A 14,747-nucleotide genomic window follows, 5' to 3' on the forward strand; every position below is an offset into this window, starting at 1 on the left:
TGACGTGGACAGAGATGAGGGGCCTTCAGGGGGCAGTGTTTTGGAATAGCAGAGAAGGCCAAGTGCTGGGGGCCTCTGTTGAGCACCCTATGTCTGACCCATGTGTCTACAGCCTGGCTTACGGGAGGGCAAACAGCCAGTGATGAGCAGACGTATGCTTTGGCCCGAGGACCTGGACCCATGAGCAGTGGGGGGACCAGAGGTGAAACCTCTCTCTTCTCTCTCTGTCTCGCTGCCTCTCCTCCTCCATCGCTATCTCCACCTCTGCCTTTGCAGTCGAGGCCTCACTGGAGAGGCCTGGGGGCTCCAGGGGCCTCCTCACATGCATGCTCATGTGCCCCAGGCCCAGCGCCATTCAGGAAGACTGAGCCTCTTTTTTTTTTTTTTCTGCGGTACGCGGGCCTCTCACGGCTGTGGCCTCCCCTGTCGCGGAGCACAGGCTCCGGACGCGCAGGCCCAGTGGCCATGGCCCAGTGGCCATGGCCCACGGACCCAGCCGCTCCATGGCATGTGGGATCCTCCTGGACCGGGGCACGAACCCGCGTCCCCTGCATCGGCAGGCGGACTCTCAACCACTGCGCCACCAGGGAAACCCAAGACTGAGCCTCTTGAGTGTGACAGCTGTGTCCCCCAACCACTCGGCCGTGAACTGGCAGTCAGAGCCCCGGGGCCTCGTTCGAGCTCTGACACAGGCTCCCTGTGCCACCCCGGGTAACTCCCTTCCTCTCTCTGAGCCTCAGTCTCCTTATCTGGAAAAGGGGGGCGGTGCTGAGGGCTGCCCTCCTTCTTTCCCGGGAGGGCAAAGGGGAAACATGGAATTGTGGTTTGCAAACTCTAAGGCGTGGGGGATTTGGGGAGGGCACCCATGACGGGGCTGCTGCACTTAGACCACACATGCAGTCAAGGTCGTCATGTGAGAAGATCCCTGTGCACACGTGCACACACACGCGCCCACACACACACACAGCCACATCGAGTGGGTAAGCCCTGTGCTGGGAACCTGCGGATGGAGCCGTCGTCCCTACCACTGCCGCCCAACACGCACATGTGTGTAGAAATGCGTGGTGGACACGCCTGCCCAGTGCCCACATGAGCCACCCACAGAGAACACCCAGGAGCACCTTCTGCCCTCAGCCCAGATGGGGTTCCCCCAGGGCTGAGCGTGGAGAAGCGCTGGCTGGCCGTGGCTGCAGTTCCTCCTTCCAGCGCGGGGCTGCCCAGGGCAGAGGCCACCACAGCTCACGAAGGGCCCTTGAACCCGCTGGGAGCCACTGAGGCCAGCACGCCTGTGTCAGGGCAGGACGGTGGCGATGAGGCCGGCGGGCCTGGCACAACCCCAGTGACACCCACTCTCCTCTGTCTTCACAGGCTGGACAACGTTCATGGCTCTCGGGTAGAACCCAGTGAAACGGCCAGAATGAATTCTATGGACAGGCACATCCAACAGACCAATGACCGACTGCAGTGCATCAAGCAGGTGGGTGTGTGGCCCGGGCTTGCTCCTCCACCTCTGGCAACCAGGCCCGCTGGCGAGGGCAGGGCAGGCGAGGCGGGCAGAGCAGTGGGGATGCTCTACACTGTGTAGCTGAGCACCCAAGGTGCTGGGTGGAGGTGACAGTGGGCAAGGCAGACTGCCTAAGTCTCCCCAACTGCCCACCTCGTGAGAATGTGGCTGGCACAGACCAGCCTCACGCTGGAATCACTCACCTGGGTTCAAAGGCCGGCTCTCTCCTGTCCCTTCCCTTCCCTTCCTAGCTGTAAGACTTTGGGCCAGTGTCGTGCCCTTTCTGAGCTCTGCTGTGCACTCTGGGCTGTTTTGAGGATGCAGTGAAGTGCTTACTCCTTCCCAGACCCAAGCTCCCCACTTCTCTGCTCCAGGGGTTCTCTGTAAAGAAACAGAAAAGGAAAGGTCCTGGGAAATTCAACCGTCTTACAGAAAAGGAAACCACCGCCCAGAAGGGGGAAGGGAGTCACCCGAAGTCACACAGTCCAGCCCCACTGGTGCCAGGAGGGCCTCGTCCCAGAGGGTACAAGTTCCCCCTCCTGCCCGTGCTCACACCAAGCTTAAGACGCGATTCGCCTGCCAGTACCCTGTCTGGATTGTTCACGGTGGGCTCAGAGGTCCCCACTTTAAGAAGCCTGGTTACGCTTGGGCCGGCAGATGCCCCCCAGTGGTGACCAGGAGTGATGCGGCCACCCTCTGGGCTCAGCCTCCCTGCAACCCAGGGCAGCAGTGTCCCTGCACAGGCTCCGGTGTTGTTTTACTCCAGGAAGGAGCAGATACGGCGGAAGGGGCAGAGGCTTTGCCATCAAACCGACCTGAGCCCAAACCCTCCCTCCTCCACATACCCACCCACGGTATAATCTCAGGCCTGCCCCTCTGTTTCTCTGAGCCTCAGTTTCCCCCGTGAAGTGGTCCAATAAGGCCGACCTCGTAGGACGCTCTGAGGACATTGTGGGCGGAGCACGTAGCCCAGGCTGGAACGTGGCAGGTGATCAGCTCACTGTGGCGGGGGCCTCTCGTCCTCAGTGTCTCAGTGACAGGGAGGGGACAGCTGTGGCGAGGCCCCTGGCTTAGGCGGGCTTAGCTGGCAGCTCGGGTAGCCAGCATAGCCCTCAGGACCCCGGGGGGAGGCAGAGGCAGAGCTCACAGTCCCACCCCCACCCAGCATGCCCCTCCCCGCCGAACACCAGCGCCCAGTGGAGCTGAGGCTAGTCGGCAGGAATGAGGGATGTGTGCCGTCCCATTAGCATCAGGCAGAGCAATCTCAGAAGCCTGGGCCGGGTCTGAGGAGAGGAAATTGAAGAAGACTTGTTACAGATTGAACTCCACCGAACAGCTCTCCCAAACGCCAATTACGCCTCTGTTCCCCGTCACAGAATAGAAACCAGACGATGGGCTCCTCCTCCCCTGCCCTTCCCTCCTTCTCCTCCGCCTCTAGGCTCTGCGGGACTCTCTCCCAGCTCTGCCTTTGACCCAGTTTCCTCCGCCCATGAGGGATCAGCTGTCAATGGCTCCACCCCCAATAATACAGTCAAGCCCCTATGCCAGAGCCCTCTGTGTGCTGGGCAAACAGCTCCCCCTCAAACCTGCTCACAACTTGACTTTTCTCTCTGCGTCTGATTCCCTGCAGGAATCAGGGCGCCCTTTAGTCCCTGGGCCTCCCAGGGATCCAGCGGGGGCAGAAGCCCACCCAGGAACAGCCCTCTCGAAGCATGGCACACAGGACTCAGATTTACCAGTCAGCGAACCTGAGCCCCCGTTCCACCACTCATTGGTTTCCTGACCTTGATTAAGTCACCGCTGCATCTCCCGTTGTCTGTAAATGGGCATTGTGATGCACACCCAGCCACTGGGTCCCAGAGCTGTTGAAAAGCCAGGGATCGCCTCCACTGCCCTCCCCCGGCCTGCCCTGCACACACACACACAGACACACACACACAGAGCTCTGCGTTTGGGCCAGAGAGTAGCACACCTGTGAGGGTGAGCAGACTGTCCAGATGCCCCCCCACCCTGGGCTATCCAGAGCTCCCTGTGTCCTCCACGCCCACTCCCGCACTTCCAGGCAGACACAGCTCAGCACTGATGTCTGTCTGCTCTTCAGCTGCCCCAGAGGGAGACCAAGGCTGGCTGAAGACTGTTGATTCTCAGATGTCCCGTATCCTAATTAGAAGAGAAAGGTCTGCGTGCCCTGAGGATGATGCGTGTGTTGGCTGTGCCTACCTCTGGCTGGTGGAGCTGTGGCTCCCATCGGGGGCCTCACACCCTCCGACTCTTGGTCCTGCCTGACTTCTACAGCACAGCCTTCCCTGTCCACCCACCCCGGTTCTAGCCACTGCTGGCACTCGCCAGCCCCCGAGCACCTGGCTATCCATCTTCCCTCCAGGCCTCTGTCTCAGCTACCTTTCTCCTTTCTCAGCCTCAGGTACAGGGAGAACCAGTGCCCACTCTACAACATGCCCTACTCATGTCCCCACGGGCTTATCTGGGCTACACATACAAAGCCATGCAAATCAGCTAATTCCTGCACAGCAACCTCCCCAAACCCCAGGTGCCCTCTTGAGTATCTGCACTTCCCATTTCTGAGCCCTGGTGCCTCCTGGGCACCCAGTTACCTCACCCATCCTGCTGTTTCTCCCTTAAGATACAAGCCCTGCAAGGTATACATCAGATCTCCCACCAGGCTGAGTTCCTCAGGGGCAGAGGATGTGCCGTATTCCTCTGTAGGTCAGCAGAGTCCAGGCCAGGGTGGGGCCCAGATACGTTGGGGAAGAATGAGAGAAGGGTGGACTGACAGATCGATAGCTAAGGGAATGAATGGATGGGTGGATGGATGGACAAATGGACAGGCAGTTAGGTGAGCGGATGGTAGGTGGATATAGATGATGGATAGATGAAGGAATGGATGAGTGGGTGGTTGGATAAGTTCTGGATGGATAGGAAGATAGGTAGGTAGATGAATGGATGGATGAGTGATGGATAAAGTAGTAAATGGATGAATGGATTGGTGGGCAAGTAGATAAATGCATGGATGAATTGATTGATTTTGGGTTGGATGGATAGATGGGTAGATGGATGGATGGATCATTTGATTCACAGATGGACTGATAAAATGCATTCATCACTTGGTCTGGGTAGCCAGTCCCTAATCTGGGCATTGGTGTCCCCAGCTCCTGCTCCAACAGACTCAGTGCCCAGTGGATATAGCCCAGGAGGATCTTCTGAGAAATTGTAGAGATGGGCAGGCTTCCTGGGGAGGGACGGGGTATTAGTATCCAGTAACAGCCACAGCCAGGGAGGCCTCTGCCTGTGATTCAAATCTGTGCTCCCATCCCCATATCATCAAAGGGTAGCGAAGCTCAGCCCACCCAGCCCTGGCCCCTCCACTGGGGACCCGTTCTGAAGCTGCCAGATTCCTGACCAGCTCTGCAGATGGACTATCCTTTGGCCAGCTAGCTCCTCACTAACCATTAATGCATGGACTTGGCCTCGTGCCAGTTTTGGGGGTTCTGGAGGTGAATGGGGCCCTAATTCTGCTCTCAAGGAGCTCGCAGGAGAAACACGAAACTGTACAGAGGTCCTAGCATATCGAGCAATAGCAGTCTTTACCTGACACCTACTCTGTAATGGGGATGTCATGACGTACGTTGGTTCTAAACTTTGCAGCAGCCCTGCAAGCTATCCCCACCCCATTTTGCAGATGAGAGATCTGAAGCTCAGGAACACACCCAGGCTGTGTGACTCAGTGGCCAAGATGGGGTTTGGTCCAGGTCTATCCTGTTCATTTCACTGCATCACGTAGCCACCTTGTAGTCTAAACAGATGACAAAAGCACAGAGAGGGCAGGAGGTTTGGCCAAGGCCACAGAGCCACAGAGCAATAGCTACTGAATGGGGTGCCTGAAGTCCTTTCTACCAATGAGTTGCGCCCATGAGTCACTACCCATAGCCCAAGCCGAAGGCCACGTGAGCTGGCTGGGTCGAGAGTGGAGAGACTCAGAGGTGGGCTGGACCGATATGGGAGGCTGGATGCTTGGGGGCCAGAAGAAAACTGGGCCCATGAGACTGGGAGCCCAGAGCCCCAAAGAGGTGTGCCTAGAGTGGGAGTGCTGTAGGTGGGCAACTCTGAGAGCACCAGGCGGTGGTTGCTGACCCTGCTAATTGGGTGTGACATCATGGAAATAAACGGAATAACTCAGTTAGCAGAGGGAGACTGCTAGGCAGGGAATTAACCGATTTGCATGGCTTTCCACGTGGAGACCAGATGCCGCCCGTGGCCTTGGAGGGGGCAGGTTTCAGAGAGGGCACAGGCGGCAGAGGCCCAGTGCTGCCCTCTCAAAGGGTCTGCTTCTAGCCGTGGAAGTCCTCCTGTCTTCTGCAGGAAGATCACGCTCAGGGAGCTCTGTCTTTGCAGAAAGAGCCGCGTGTGGGGCTAGGGCGGGAGCTGCCGAGTGCACAGCGGAGCCTTTGGGAGACAGAGTCGGGGCCAAGGGCAGCCCCACGTGGGAGCATCCCACGCGCCAGGCGCTCTGCCAGGGGCCATATAAGCCTCATCTTGTTTAATCCTCACCGTGGCCCCATAACGGAGGGCTGTGTTGCTGCACGCTTGCCCTCTTTCTTTCCTTCATCTCTCCCTCTCCCTTTGCTCCCACAGAGGGAGGATACTCCAGTTCATTTCACTTTCCTCCATCCACTTTTAAATCTTGCCTTTCACAAACCACGTCGTAGTAGCAGTGATGAAACCCTAAGCAAGACAAAAATTCCCACCACCAAGCCGTGATCTGCCATCCCCATTTTACAGATGGGGTGACTGAGGCTCAGAGAGGGGAGGGGATGCCCTAGGTCAGTAGATAGTTGTGAATGAAGGCAGTGTGACTCCAGGGCACCAGCCCCACAGGGGTTCCCCCAGCACATTAGGCTCACCTCCCAATTCTGGGGCCTGGCAGCTCCTAAGACCCCTCCCTGCCTTGGCTGTGAGGCAGACTCTCACTGCAAGTTGGGAGAGAGCCACTGCCCCGGGGACAGCTGCTGTTCCCAGTCTCTCCCAGCACCGAGGACACAGGGATCCCAGAAGGTACCACCATCCCCTTTGCAGCTGGCTTACACTCCAACCCCTGTGGACACCTTCTAGGTGTCCTGATGGAGGACCCACAGGCGGTCACACCCAGCCCTGGAGTCCCAGCTCGGCCCCAACCTGCTTCATGACCCTGGACTCAGTGCCTAGTTCGGCCTGGCCTGGAAAGACACGGATAAGTGTTAAGGAAGGAAGGGGTAGCCGTGGAAGGCACCCTCCACCCCTGTCAGCCCCGTGGCCTGGCTCTGAAGCAGGATCTAGACGCCTTGGCATCAGAATTCATTCTCTGTTAACTCAGACCCCGTAACTGGGCGGAGCCTGCACCCCCGAGCTGAGCCAGACTGAGCCCAGGAAATCTGGGTTTGGGGAACAGGGGTGGCTAAGCCACATACATCTGACCACGGTGTGACAGTAACCTGGGCACAGTGTGCTTGAGTGCACCTTCCCGGCTGGGTGTGGCCCGGAGGCCTCTTTCTGACGCCCCTGCTCTGGCTATTTGGCTATGGCAGGGCTTGCTGAAGCCGGAGCAGGCAGCATGGTGGTGGTGGTTACTGGGGCAAGGGTGGGGGTGGGTGCTTATCAAGAAGGAATCTCCAGGGCCAGTCTGTCCTGACTCAGGGAGAGCCAGCAGCCCCAAGGATGGAAGCCACATGCCACCCTCCTGAAGCCCACAGGGTTTCCTACCCCACTGCCAGCATCCAGAAGACATTTTAATATCTAATATTAGTGCCCTTTTCTAAACCCTGGTTTTTCTACCTTTGCAATGGGGCCGCTAATCCCCATGCCACCAGGAACCGGGCTGGGGTTGGAGATGCAGAGGGAAGGTGGATGAGGAGTTTGAGAAAACTCATTACTGCCTGGCCTGTGTCTCCTCCCCAGGGATGCCTGGGGTCTTTGTGGCCCCAGACTCTCTCACACTAACGTGTGCTGGCCTCACTCCTGGAGCCTCATGCTGCCTCTCTTTTCCCTCTCCCACAGCACTTACAGAACCCTGCCAACTTCCACAATGCTGCCACGGAGCTGCTGGACTGGTGCGGAGACCCGCGAGCCTTCCAGCGGCCCTTTGAGCAGAGCCTGATGGGCTGTTTGACGGTGAGTCTGCACTCGCCCCGCCTGTGCCTGCACCCAGGGAGGATGGCTAGGGACTAGTGCGCCTGTCCAGGCTGCTGCTGGAGGGGTGGGCCCTTCTGTGTGTACCCCTGACACACATACACCCGCAGGGAACCTGGTCTGATGGGGAGACAGAGTCCTCGGGATTACATGGGTTCTTTACAATTGGTGAGAAAGACACAGATCCTACTTTGAAGAGTTCCAAGTCTGATGGGAGTAAATGTTCCATCATAAGTAAAGCAGAGAGACTCTTGAAGGGTTTTCAGCCCTCCTTTTATCCAGTCATTCGTTCATTCACTTAGGTAAACATCTTTTGAGCTCTTTTTATAGTCAGCCAGCCATCTATCCATTCATGTAAGCGTTTATTGAGCTCCTATTACATCCATCCATCCATCCAAATGAACACTGATTGATCCCTTGTTTATCATGTACAATCCCCTCTGCTAAGTCCTGGGAAACTGAAGATGAGTAAGACCTTGACAAGCCTGATTCCCTCTTTATGGGGGAGACAGATGTGGAAAGAGACGGTTGAGAAAATTGTGTACAAAATGGAGGCAGCATAGAGAAGGGAAGTGTTATCGGCCTGGGTGGTGGGCAGGTTGCAGAAAACTGAGAAAAGGAGCCACTTCTACATCTGCAGGAGTTTGATACATCTGCACAAGCAGCTGAGGATAGCAAGAGCATTCTAGGCACATGGAATGGCACACACCAAGGCCCAGATGTGCAACAGATCCCAGGGAACTGAAATTAACTCAGCTTGGTAAAGGTCTAGGGTACAGGCTGGGCAGAGGCCAGGCCCAGAGCTAGCGGTATCATTTGCCAAGCTTCGGAGCTTGCCAGCTGACAGCCACGTGGAAGGAGCTCAAAGCTTATGCTTGTCCCCAGCCACGTGGCCTATATCCATAAGTGTGAGGGCACCTCTGCGGCCAGTGAGGACAGCTGCTCAGAGGGTCCTGAGTCAGCTTTAAAGGGAACGTGGGTAAACAGATTGCTGGGAAGCCCAGCTACCCCAAGGCTTGGAGAGGAGAGGCCAAGACTTATGCCTGGTTAGGCGGGATCAATAGGTAAAATTCAAGGGCACCATGTTTTCTGAAAACCTCCAGACAAGAGAGAGGTGAAAGACCATCACTGCAGAACACCTCTTCTGTGCCTGACACTGAGCTTGGCCCACTGGATATGCCTTCTCTCTGTATCCTCAGAGAAGTCTGGTCCTGCCTTCTTCGCCATTTCATAGAGAAGGAAACTGAGATGTTGTGACTGACTTCCCAAGTTCACACAGCCAGTTAGAAGTGGACCTGGGATTCAAGTCAAGACCCGTCTACCTCTCGAGGGGATATTTCTGGCCATTAGGGATGCGAAGCAGGGATGCAGCCAAGACCCTCCCCGGGCTCCTCCATTTGTCCGAAGCTGACACCATCTGGCTCCCTCAGGGCCACTGGGCCAAATCAGGCGGCAGCCTGCACTGCCCAGCCCTCCTTATCCTCCAGCCCCCTGAGCTCCCCCCACCTCACCCAGCTCCCTTAATCCTCTTTGTGGAGATCCTGGGTCAGGCTAAGCCCTGCGGGTAGAGACAGATGTTACTCCCATCCCAGCTGCTGGTAGCCGTAAGTGAAGGGGGAGGGGGGGCTGCCACGCTCCCCAGCACCCCATCCCAAGCCTGGCCCTGCCTAGGAGGTGGGAACCTGAGGCTGATACAACAATGGCCCTGGCCAGGCTGGCTGGGCAGATGGACAGGAGATGACTAGAAACTGGCCCTGCCCCAGCCCTGTCATTCATCTATTCATTCAACAAACATTCACCAAGTCCCTGCTGTGGGCAGGTCCTGCACAGGGGCCCCCCGAGGGGAGTGCAGTGAGCACAATGGGCCTCTCTCAAAACAGCTTACCTTCCAATGGAGAGGCAGACGCTAAACACATGAGGAGTATGTAAGGATGTAACCCAGCGCCCTGTAAGAGGGGGCAGGGTGGTGGTCAGGAAAAGTCTTGGTGGAGGTGACCTCCAGCTGAGACCTGAAGAGCAAAAAGGGGAGTCAGCCAGGGGAAGATGAGAGAGACGGGTGCTCCAGGCAGAGGGAACTGCCAGTGCAAAGGCCCCGAGGCTTGGTTTGTTCAAGGAACAGACAGAAGTCTCAGGTGTCTGGAGCACAGGAGAGGGGGAGGGGTACAAGATGAGGTCAAAGGGGGAAGCAGAAGCCAACTAACACAGAGCCTGCAAGCTAAGTGAGAAGAGTTTGGAGATGATTTGAAGGACAGTGCGGAGCCCTTGAAGGGTCTTAAGCAGGTGAGGGATGGGATGTGATTTGTGTGAGCTCTGAAGGGGAGCATCCTTGGAGGGTAGGATGGAGGGATTCTGGAGGTCTTCCTGGAGGAGGGAGCCCAAGGAAAACTGTAGGATCTGACTGGCAGGGGATGAGATCACAGGAAACTGTGTAGACAAAAGCCCAGTGCCAGCTCTGCACCCCAGTTTAAGGCATACACTTGGTTGAATGGCCAGCTCTGACCCCCACCTGAACCCCTGACCTGCCGCTTAGCCAGAAAGGGGACTTTTGCCCACTGGCCACAGCCATAGAGACCTGAGTCTGACTGTCACTTGGAGCACAATAGAACCAGCAGCAGGAAAGGTTGGGGGTGGTGGTCATAGAAGACACCCTTGGTACCCACAGCATTTTCTTGTCACTGTCTCCTTACATCCTTATGAAGACCCTGCAAGGGGGCAGGGAAAGGCTTATCACTGCTATTTTACAAACAAGGCAATAGAGAGGGGGAGCAGCTTGCTGCAGTCCCAGGCTGATACCACTGACCCCCCCCCGGCAGGACCCCAGGGCCCTGCTTGCTGCCAGTCCTCCTATCCCCCTGGGCATCCTCAGCCCCAGCCGTGCCCCATGGGGAGGGATGAGATAGGACAGGTGACAGATCCCAAGGGGCCTGGGCAGGGCGAGGCTGCCGAGTACCCCCCATCCCGCTCCACAGCACACACACACACACACACACACACACGCACGGACGCACGCACTCGCACCGCTTCCTATTCAGGGGGCAGCCTGAGCCCTCCAGGCTGCTATCATCCCCTGGGTGACCTCTGGAAACACATTCCTCTGGATCCGGCTTACTTGGAGGATACAAATTAAAAACCACTTAGCCTTGGGCAGTAAATGGACACATTTTTGCCACACCAGGGCCAGGCCCTGGGATGAAGAGCCTTGGGACGCTGGCAGCCCCCTGCCCCACTCTCTCCTTCATGCCCTCTGACGCCAGGATGCAGAAGTGCAGGAGCCCCACGGCCCCTCCCGAGGGGCATCAGCATGGACACTACTTACTCTTCAGGACCAGGTTCTTCCCTGGCCCCTCCCTTAGCAGCAGGGCTGAGCCCCCTCTCTGGTGGTCCCCCTCAAAGTCAGGCCTCTCTGGACTTGCTCCTCCTTCCTCCCCTAAGGTGGAACATGCTTGATCTCCTCGAGGAACAGAAAGAAGGCTGAGGCGGCCAGAGCATAGGGGAGGGGAGACGGGTACGAGAGGAGGTGGGAAAGGGAGACAGAAACCAGTTAGCACAGCAGCAGTGCCCTCCCCGTCTCTCCAGGGAGGAATTCCCCCAGCCTCAGAGTGTTCACTGCTGAAGCCATGGGTGTATGGTCACAGACAGCATTCACTGAGCTGTGTGCCTGGTCCTGGCTGTCATCCTTGCAAGGAGGAGATTTTTTACCCATTCCACAGATGAGGAAACTGAGGCCCAGAGAGGTTAAATCACCTGGGTGAGATACAACAACGAATAATTGGCAGATCCAGAACTCCATCTCATGCCTAACTCCAAAGCAGCAGCAGCAGTGGCCACAAATACCTGTCCACCCCAGTACTGAGAATGGTAGCAAAGTAGGAAATGAAGGCTCTGCCCTGAGGGGCTTAGGGTATAGCCATGAGACAGAACTGGGACACATGGAACTGGCAGAGCCCATCACACACAACCTTGGAAATGAGAGACATCCTTGTACCTTTACAGAAGAGGAACCTGAGGCTCAGAGAGGTTAAGTAACTTGCCTTAGGTTGCACAGTATAGGATGGAGCAGGATTGGAGCACAGGCCAGTTCCCCTGACTGCCTCATAGAAAGTCAGAGTCCAGCCACCAGCTGGGAGCAGAAACCCGTTCTTTAGCATTTCCCAGACAGCCTGTCCTGCTTCATGGCCAGGAGGCTCACTGCTCTTCAAGACAACACACTCCCTTTATGGGACTAACGTAACTGTCACATGCCTTTGAATATGCCCCCTCCCTTGCCTCTGGACTTCAGTTTCCCTCTCAGTGGCATGAGGGGCTGGACTCCCTGACCTACAGGGCCCGAGGGTCTAGGTCTCAGACAGCCAGGCTCCACCGGTCAGCCTTAGGAGCACCTCGAGGGCTGGGCTGAGCCGAGCTGGCTGGACCCAGGCAGCCAGCAGAGGGCAGCAGCTCTGCGGCCACTCACCGCAGGCCTTTGTTGGGGAGAGGTCTTCACTGAGGGGTCTTTACGCCCATTGGGGTGGGAGAAGGCCTCCCTGAAACACGACAGGAGTCTGCTCAGCTGAGCCCGCCCTCCCCACAACAGTCAATCAGACTCACCTCACCGGACTTTCCGGGGGTCCTTAGACTGGGCCAGGGGAAGCCAGGGGCTGCACCAGGTACTCTAGAATCGCAGGGTCCAGCTTAGCCTGCTCTGCCACACCTGTGCTGTGTGACCTTCAGCCAGGCCCTACCCTCTCTGTCTTGGTAAAAGGAGACTGTTGGAACCAATGACCCTTCTGAACACTGGGCTCAGGGCACTTGGTGACAGATACTTCCAGGCCTGCAGGGGAGCCCTTAGAACCAGTACCAGGCCCTTCTTGCTCAAGGTAGCTAGTTTCTTTCTTTCTTTTTTCTTGGAACCAGAGCAACAGGATTAGCCAGTATTGGCCAAACAGAAGGACCTTTGCCTTTCTGCCCTCAACCCAGAGCCTGAGGGTTCTCCATTGCAGGTTGGAAGTTATGGCCTTAACCCTTTGTGGGCTGAAAAAGAAGTCCACTCATGGAAAGAGCCCAGGCCTTGCAGCCTGACTGCCTGGCATTGCATCCTAGCTGTCTCACAAACAAGCGTTGTAACCTCAGGCTGTTATTCATCCTCAGTCTCCTCTTCTGTAAAACAGAGATAGTAATAACACTTCGTGGAACTGTTGTGAGAATTTGGCACCTCACTGCTTATGAAGGAGACATTTACTTAGCCCTCGAACCTGAGAGCGAGCATTCTCATTACACCACTGTGTCAACATAGCCCACAAACAGCAGCCTCACTGATGCAAAAGTCCAAACAAACTGCCTGTGCTCACTCGCATCCACCCCAAGGCTCTCCTACCAGTGAGGGCACCATAGTCAACATCTGAGCTGAAGTGACCCTTCCAGAACCCTTCCCCTGATGTACAGTGTCTGTCTCCAGAACTGAAATACTCAACAGGCCATAAAGAATTAGGGGCCTCGGTTTTTCTGCTTGGACAGTGAGACTAACACTGAAGAAGACCCGACCCTGGGATGGCTCGGTGACTCTGGAACGTGGCGTGCATGTGGCCGACCGTGCAAGGGGGGGTGGGCAGGGTGCATAAGAACTGCAGTACAGGGGCAGATAGAGCCCGTGGGAAAGAGGCCTGGGGAGACAGAAGACTTCTGAGTCAGGGGCTTCTGTCTGCAGCGGAGAAGCTGAGCAAACATTCTAACCTGAGAAAGTCCTTTTTCCTCCCTGCACAGGGAGCTCCCAGGAGATGGAGGTGGGGAGGCAGGGCAAGAGGCGCTGGTGGTCCTGGAAAGGGAGGATCCACTGGTTCCTTCCTGGTGCAACACGGACACTCTCTCTGGGCCTCAAGTGTCCATATATGGTAAATGAGGTGGCTGGCCTAGATAAGTGGGTTTCCCACACTTTGTAGCTCTAGAGCCCTTGTAATGAACCCCTAAAACATAAAGCATATAATGGGTAACTGTTCTAATGGCTGCAGGAGCCGGGCCAAAACCCATGGCAGCCTCGGCCCTCTGAGGACCTCCGAGCGCCTCTGCAGCAGGTGGTCTCTAGGGGCTCGACGACGGAGCCTTCCCTTTCTCAGAAGAATGAGCCCCACATCTGGGAGCACTCCTTTCCCAGACAGCCATAGCCGCCCCAGCTACTTCCTGAAACGACTCCATTTTCCAAGGTCCTTTCTTCTTAATAAGGAAACCTAATTTGGCAGCTGTTAATGAGGAAGCTAGGCAGGAGGGAGCAGGTCTGGCTGGCGAGACACCTGGGGACGGGCAGGTGTGAGCCTGCGGAACCGTTCATGGGGCCCCAGGAGCGTCCTGTTCCTCACTGCCCCCCACCCCCTAGGACTGACAGCCCTCCCAGCCCCTGGCTTCTCCCACTTCCAGCCCACACGTCTGAGGCTCACAAGGAGATGGGTGGGAGACCTCTGGTCTGAATGCACAGCCGGCGCTCTTATAGGTGACTCCCGTGTGCAGAGCCAGCGCTTGGCGCTGGAGACAGACCCCAGGCTGAGCATGACGGCCCTGCAGTTTGGGGACTAGGGTCTGAGAGGCTGCAGAGCGCTTGGCACGGAGCTGGGGAGCACCAGGCGTGTCCATCTGGGGAATTCTAAGCTGTCCGTTTGGCAGCTCCAAGCTGGAGCTCCTGGGAAGCAGTGAGTCCTAAATCAGTGCTTCTCCCCAGGTGCAGATTCTGACTCAAGAGGGACCGATGCCGCTGGGTGGTGACCGTGCTTGGAGTATTGATGATAGCAAGTGCCCCGCAGTGGTGGCTGCTGGAGCTCAGTGAGGGATGGGGGAGAGCTGGGAGGCATGGGAGACTTCCTTGAGGGGAGTTTGAAGAGCTGCACCTGGGGAGCAGAGACCCTGGCCTGGGGCCACGCAAAACGCGGTAGTACAGCATCCCCCTGCCAACTCCTCGAATGGGGCCAGATTTGAAAGTGGCAGGGCCTGGGCTTTGGGGTCAGGCCTACCTCTGGCCTGGAAACCCCTGAGGGCAGGGCCCGGGATCCCAGGGCCTGGCATGGAGGAGGTGCTTATCAGTGTTTGCTGAGTGACTGAA

General features: G+C 56.9%; 1 protein-coding gene across 1 annotated transcript in view; it reads left to right on the forward strand.

Annotated features, from left to right (window-relative positions):
• Positions 1-1,413: 1,413 nt before the first annotated feature.
• Positions 1,414-14,747, forward strand: part of ZMIZ1 (zinc finger MIZ-type containing 1) — a gene marked incomplete at its 3' end in the record, with an annotated part of 103,763 nt that continues 90,429 nt past the window's right edge. Inside the window, exons 1-2 of the mRNA XM_079710791.1 lie at positions 1,414-1,477; positions 7,553-7,666. Of these exons, the coding sequence (XP_079566917.1) occupies positions 1,418-1,477; positions 7,553-7,666 (174 nt within the window). The 5' untranslated portion in view covers positions 1,414-1,417. The remainder of the gene's footprint in view (positions 1,478-7,552; positions 7,667-14,747) is intronic.

Source organism: Hyperoodon ampullatus (genome assembly GCF_949752795.1).
Source record: "Hyperoodon ampullatus genome assembly, chromosome: 1".
NCBI lineage: Eukaryota > Metazoa > Chordata > Mammalia > Artiodactyla > Ziphiidae > Hyperoodon > Hyperoodon ampullatus.